Below are 5,159 nucleotides of genomic sequence, written 5' to 3'. Positions count from 1 at the left end.
TGCACAGACCACCTGTGGGGCATTCAGAGCCCTTTTCTATAAAGCTTCAACCCATGCCTAGCTGCCTGCAGGCTGGCTAACAATGCCGGGAAAAGCTGTTTAAAAGGCTGAGCACTTGTGCCTCCGGTCTTCACTAACTGTTACAAGTCTTCCTCTCTCGCGCTCTCTCTCCTTTTTAAAGTAAAAGTCCCACATCCCTTTAATGGAAGAACTTTAAGGCTCCGCGGTGGCCAATTGGTCTGCACTAAGAGGAGATAGGCAGCAGGGAAAGAAACTTCAGACTATACAGCACATTTGCAGAGGAGAAAAGATCAAAGTTTTTCAAACTCAAAAGACCAAGTTCCCTACAGATTAACCCTATTCATTTAGCTCCTCTTAAAGGAATGATGTGCTGAGCCACTGGGCAGACAGGTAAAAAGTTCAACAATTGCCGAAGCATTCTTCTGCTAATTCAACAGCCTTCTGCTCAAATAAATTAGCTTAGTCTTGACAGAGGAACAATAGCTTTTTCTCTAGGAAAAGCAGCACATTTGGTATACACAAGCACTGAAGGTTATTAAGATGTTAACCCCTTAGTTTAATCCATTGAAGAGCGCCTGCTCCCCTACCAGATTGTCAAGTGACTTCTACTGTAAAGGGTGAGCTATGGTTTAAAACATTAACCTCTACACCTCAGCAAAGCGTTCCCTCCCTGGAACACCAGGTGCTTTCAAAATCACGGACTCCAGAAATGAATGCAGGGTTTTGAAACCTTTAGTGATACCATACAGGATAAATAACAAGGCCTAAGGGGAATTACTGCCTTGCAGAAGTTCCATTTACATCCACTAAGGTGAGAGTTGTTATTGGATCAGAAAAGAGCTCCCATGAAAAACACCGTCTTTGGGGAAGGTGCAAAAACTCAATTTTGATTTCAGTTCAACAATGATATTTACTTGGCTAACAACTTAAGAACTAGAGTTTAACAAGTAATTTTCTTCATGCCTAAGGTCAGTGTACAGAATGACAAGCCAGAAAATGTCCATTTTCCCCATGCGTCCTTAGCAAGCATTTTAAAGGTGACAGCTCAGAAGAGGCGGGGGAGAGGGCAATGGTTAAATCATTTATCAAAAGTCATTTTATTGACAAAATATAATACTTATATCTGTTCTTACAGGGGTAAGCCTCTAAACTTTTTACAAAATCATGTACACACTGTATATCTTTGGATATATACATACTTTACACTTTTTTTTTTTTTTACAATTTAACAAATAATTATATAAATACATCCTCTAATGTAAGAAACCCGTATTTACTTGGGGTGTATAATTAAGACATTTCTTGTTTGTTTACTTAAGGCATTTGCCTGGTCATTAAGAATACCCAATCCCATCAGGTCGCGGTCACCCCTCCTCCAGGGTAAGTCAGGGGTGGGAGTTTACGTAGGAGAGTCGACGGAGAAAAAGAGGTTCTCCCAGGTGAAATCTGTGTATCTGACTGCAAACCCAGCCAAGTGCAGCCAGGGAGGGCTCCAAACCTCGGGTTCCGGAAACGCCGCAGAGTCCACCCTCCTCAGCCAACAGAAATTAACGCGTGGCGGGAGGAACTCCCCACACATCAATGGAGGAATAGGGGCTGGGGCTGGGAGGCTTCAATGCCAGGTACTTTGTTCTAAGTGAGTCATTTAAGTCCCAGCTAATGGATACCATTAAGAGTTCATTATCATGCTAATAGCAATCAACACTGTGAAGGGGTGGGAACCTCAGCCCATCAAGTGTCCCTTCGCTGCACTTGGTCTCCTCGCCCCCCTCCCCACCCCTCCTGGGCGCCCCCTCCCCTCCGCTCAGACCTGGGACAATGGCATCTGCTTTGGATAAGACACGGAGCTGGCCGTGCCCGACCGCCACGTCAGGCCGGTGCTGACGTCGCTGTAGAGGGAGCCCGCGCCACCGCCCGGCCCCCCGCCGCCGGGCACCCCCCCGCCACCGCCCCCTGGCTGGCCGCCGCCCCCCGCGGCCGTGGCGCCCGCGCCCCCGCCCACTGCGGCGCCCTTACTGGCCCAGCAGCAGCGGGTGCACAGGGAGCGCCAGGACTCCAGCGTCTTGCCAGACCAGACCCACACGCCCGAGGTGATGCCCACCACTAGGCACATGAAGTACTTGAGCATGAAGACGGCGTAGTCGGGCCTGCGCGCCTGGTCAGGCTGTAGGTCCCGCAGGCACGGGCAGTTGTGCGTGGCCTCCCAGCGCGGGCGGTTGTGCTGCTCGTAGAAGAGGCAGGCGACCACCACCGCCGCAGGCACGGTGTAGAGCACGGTGAACAGGCCCAGGCGGATCATCAGCTTCTCCAGCTTGTGCGTCTTGGTAGGGCCGTCCTGCTGCTTGATGACTGAGCGGATGCGGAAGAGCGACACGAAGCCGGCCAGCAGGAACATGGTGCCAATGAAGAGGTAGATGACCAGCGGCGCCAGCACGAAGCCGCGCAGGTTGTCCAGGCTCTGGTTGCCCACGTAGCAGATGCCCGCCACTGGGTCGCCGTCCACCGAGCTGAGCGCCAGCACTGCGATGGACTTAACGCTGGGCACGAGCCATGCGGCCAGGTGGAAGTACTGCGAGTAGCCGGCGATGGCTTCGTTGCCCCACTTCATGCCGGCCGCCAGAAACCACGTGAGCGACAAAATCACCCACCAGATGGAACTGGCCATGCCGAAGAAGTAGACCAGCAAGAAGACCACGGTGCACAGCGCGGGGCCGGTGGTCTCATAGCGCACGTGCTGCTCCACCGCGCCGAGCTCCTCGTACTCGCCGCGCCCGCCCGGGCCTCCCGCGCCCGCGCCCGCCGCACCCGCGCCCGCCGCCGCGCCGCCCGCGCCGCCCGCACCGCCCGCGCCCGGCGCGCCGCCGCTGCACGCCACCTTCTCGTGGCCCGCCACCAGGCGCACCAGGTAGCCCACTGACACGAAGAGGTAGCAGGCCGAGAGAAAGATGATGGGCCGCTCCGGGTACTTGAAGCGCTCCATGTCGATGAGGAAGGTGGAGACGGTGGCGAAGGTGGACACGAAGCAGAGCACCGACCACAGGCCGATCCAGAAGACGGTGAAGGCGCGCTCGTCCTGGCTGAAGAAGGGGTTGTGGCAGGGCAGCGCGCAGTTGGCGATCTGGCCTGTCTTGACGCGGTTGTAGAGCGGGTGGCGCTCGCTGGACACGCTCACCATGGGCGCGCGGCACTGGCACCCGGGCTCGCAGGGAGCCGCGCCGCCGCCAGGGGGCCGCGCCTTCCCGCCACCGCCGCCACCGCGAGCTGGGGGTGCCGCCGCGTCCCCGCCGCCACCGCCCCTGCCGCCGCCGCGATGCGGGGGCCTGGCCCCCGGCGGGCGGCCGTGGCCGCTGCCCGAGGGCGGCTGCTCGCCGGGCGGCGGCGGCGGCAGGCGGCGCGGGGGATTGGGCGCAGCGGTGGTGAGGTCGGTGCGGTTGTAGTCCATGCACAGCGTGTCAGGGTTGCCCTGTTCGGGCAGCCGGTCGCAGCGCATGCGGTCGGGCCAGGCGAAGCCGTACTGACGCATGAGCGGCGCGCAGCCGGCCTTGGCGCGCTCGCACACCGAGCGGCAGGGCGGCAGCGGCTTCTTGTAGTCCTCCAGGCAGATGGGCGTGTACATGCTGCACAGGAAGAACTTGAGGTCGGGCGAGCACTGGATCTCCACCAGCGGCCAGAACTGGTGCACCTCCAGGCCCGCCTCGTCCTGCGTGTCGTGGTTGAACTGGTTGGGCATGTAGGTGTAGTTGTAGCCGATGCCCTTACACAGCGGCACGGTGATCTCTTGGCACGCCAGCTCCTTGGCCGAGGCGGCCGCCGCGCCGCTAGAGCGCTGCAGCAGCGCTAAGGCGGCCAGCAGCGAGGTCACTTCCAACAGGTAACCCCACTCCATGCTGTGCGCCTCGGCCCGGTGCCCTCGCCCTCCAGGCGGCGCGCAGAGGGGTGCGGGGGGGGCCCACGAGAGAGCCGGAGACGGGGAAAGCGGGTGATCTGGGATCTCCCTTATGCCTCGCTCGGGAGAGGTGTCTGCTGATAATCTAGCCCCTCGTAGGGGCGCGTCCGCAGCCTAGGCAGGGCCCTTCCGCACTCCTTTCCGCCGCTCCTGGGATTTGAAGGCGGCCGCAGGCGCGCGCCACAGTCCGAAGGTCCGCTCTGCTCGCCCCAGGTCGCGCTCAGCCCTTGCGGCGCAGAGGGTCCGGGCTTCGGCTCATCGTCCCGCGCTCGCTCGCCTACTCTCCGCGCGCCCGACCACTTCTCCCCGCCGCGCTGGGCGGCGGTGACTCCGCCGGGCACAGAGGGCGGCGGCGCTGCAAGTTTCCTCTCGGGCCGCGGTGCGCAGTCAAGATGGCTGGGCCTGGCCGCTCGCCGCGCCGGGTCAGCCCTGGAGGCCACCGCTCAACCCCCGGGGGCTCATGCCCGCCCCCAAGGCCGCGCCACCGCCGCCGCGGGAGTTGGGGACCCGCCTCCGCCCAGGCCGCCGCCCTCTTTCTCCGGCGTCCGTCCTTCGTCCGTCAGCCCCGGGACAGACGGACCCCCGCCACCGGGAAAAGTCAGCGCCGCGCTCCGTCCGCAGTCGGGCGAGGCGCACGCAGTCTCCTTCCTACTGGACACCCAGGAGCAAATCCAGACCGGAAGGCGGAGTGGACACCTGAGTGGCGCGGCCCGCGCCCAGCCGCCGCCGTCGTCGTCGTCGTCGTCGTCGTCGTCGCCGCCGCCGCCGCCGCCGCCGCCTCCTCCTCCTCCTCCTCGGCGGGAGCAGCGCCCTTCGCCCAACTTCCCGGCTCCAGCCCGGCTCAAGCCTCGCGGCCGGCTCATGAATATTTATACAGCGCGGACTCGGCCTCCGCCCCCAGCCTCGCGAGCCAATCGCCGGGCGGCGGGGCGGAGTCCACGCGCTCCCAGGGCTCAGCCTTCCTTAAGGCAGTCCCCGAGTGTCCGCACTGCTGTGCGCGTTCTCTGCGGATGGAGAGTTTTGGTAACCTTGGGATTGGCCGCAGAGACAGAGTGTTGGCCACGGCTGTCCCCATGGCGCTGAGTGCGTCTGAGGTCTTGGTCCCCTTTCCCCGAGTATGCCCTTGGGGACAGGGACAGGGTTTGGTGCAGCGCGCGCCTCTCCGCCGCGTTTCAAACCAGCCAGGCCCCTG

General features: G+C 61.3%; 1 protein-coding gene across 1 annotated transcript; it reads right to left on the bottom strand.

Moving 5' to 3' along the window:
• Nucleotides 1-1,094: 1,094 nt before the first annotated feature.
• Nucleotides 1,095-4,067, bottom strand: FZD8 (frizzled class receptor 8). The gene has a single exon (XM_030941511.1). It carries the CDS (start codon nt 3,905-3,907, stop codon nt 1,826-1,828), a length of 2,082 nt encoding a protein of 693 aa, XP_030797371.1. The 5' UTR covers nt 3,908-4,067; the 3' UTR covers nt 1,095-1,825.
• Between the last annotated feature and the right edge of the window lie 1,092 nt (nt 4,068-5,159).

Source organism: Rhinopithecus roxellana, chromosome 11, assembly GCF_007565055.1.
Source record: "Rhinopithecus roxellana isolate Shanxi Qingling chromosome 11, ASM756505v1, whole genome shotgun sequence".
Classification (NCBI taxonomy): domain Eukaryota; kingdom Metazoa; phylum Chordata; class Mammalia; order Primates; family Cercopithecidae; genus Rhinopithecus; species Rhinopithecus roxellana.
The sequence above is the reverse complement of the archived record's forward strand: the minus strand, read 5'-3'. Positions and strand labels throughout refer to the sequence as shown.

Bases quoted from the DNA above. Each gene is read 5' to 3' on its own strand.
- FZD8 (XM_030941511.1), bottom strand. From the start codon at position 3,907: ATGGAGTGGGGTTACCTGTTGGAAGTGACCTCGCTGCTGGCCGCCTTA.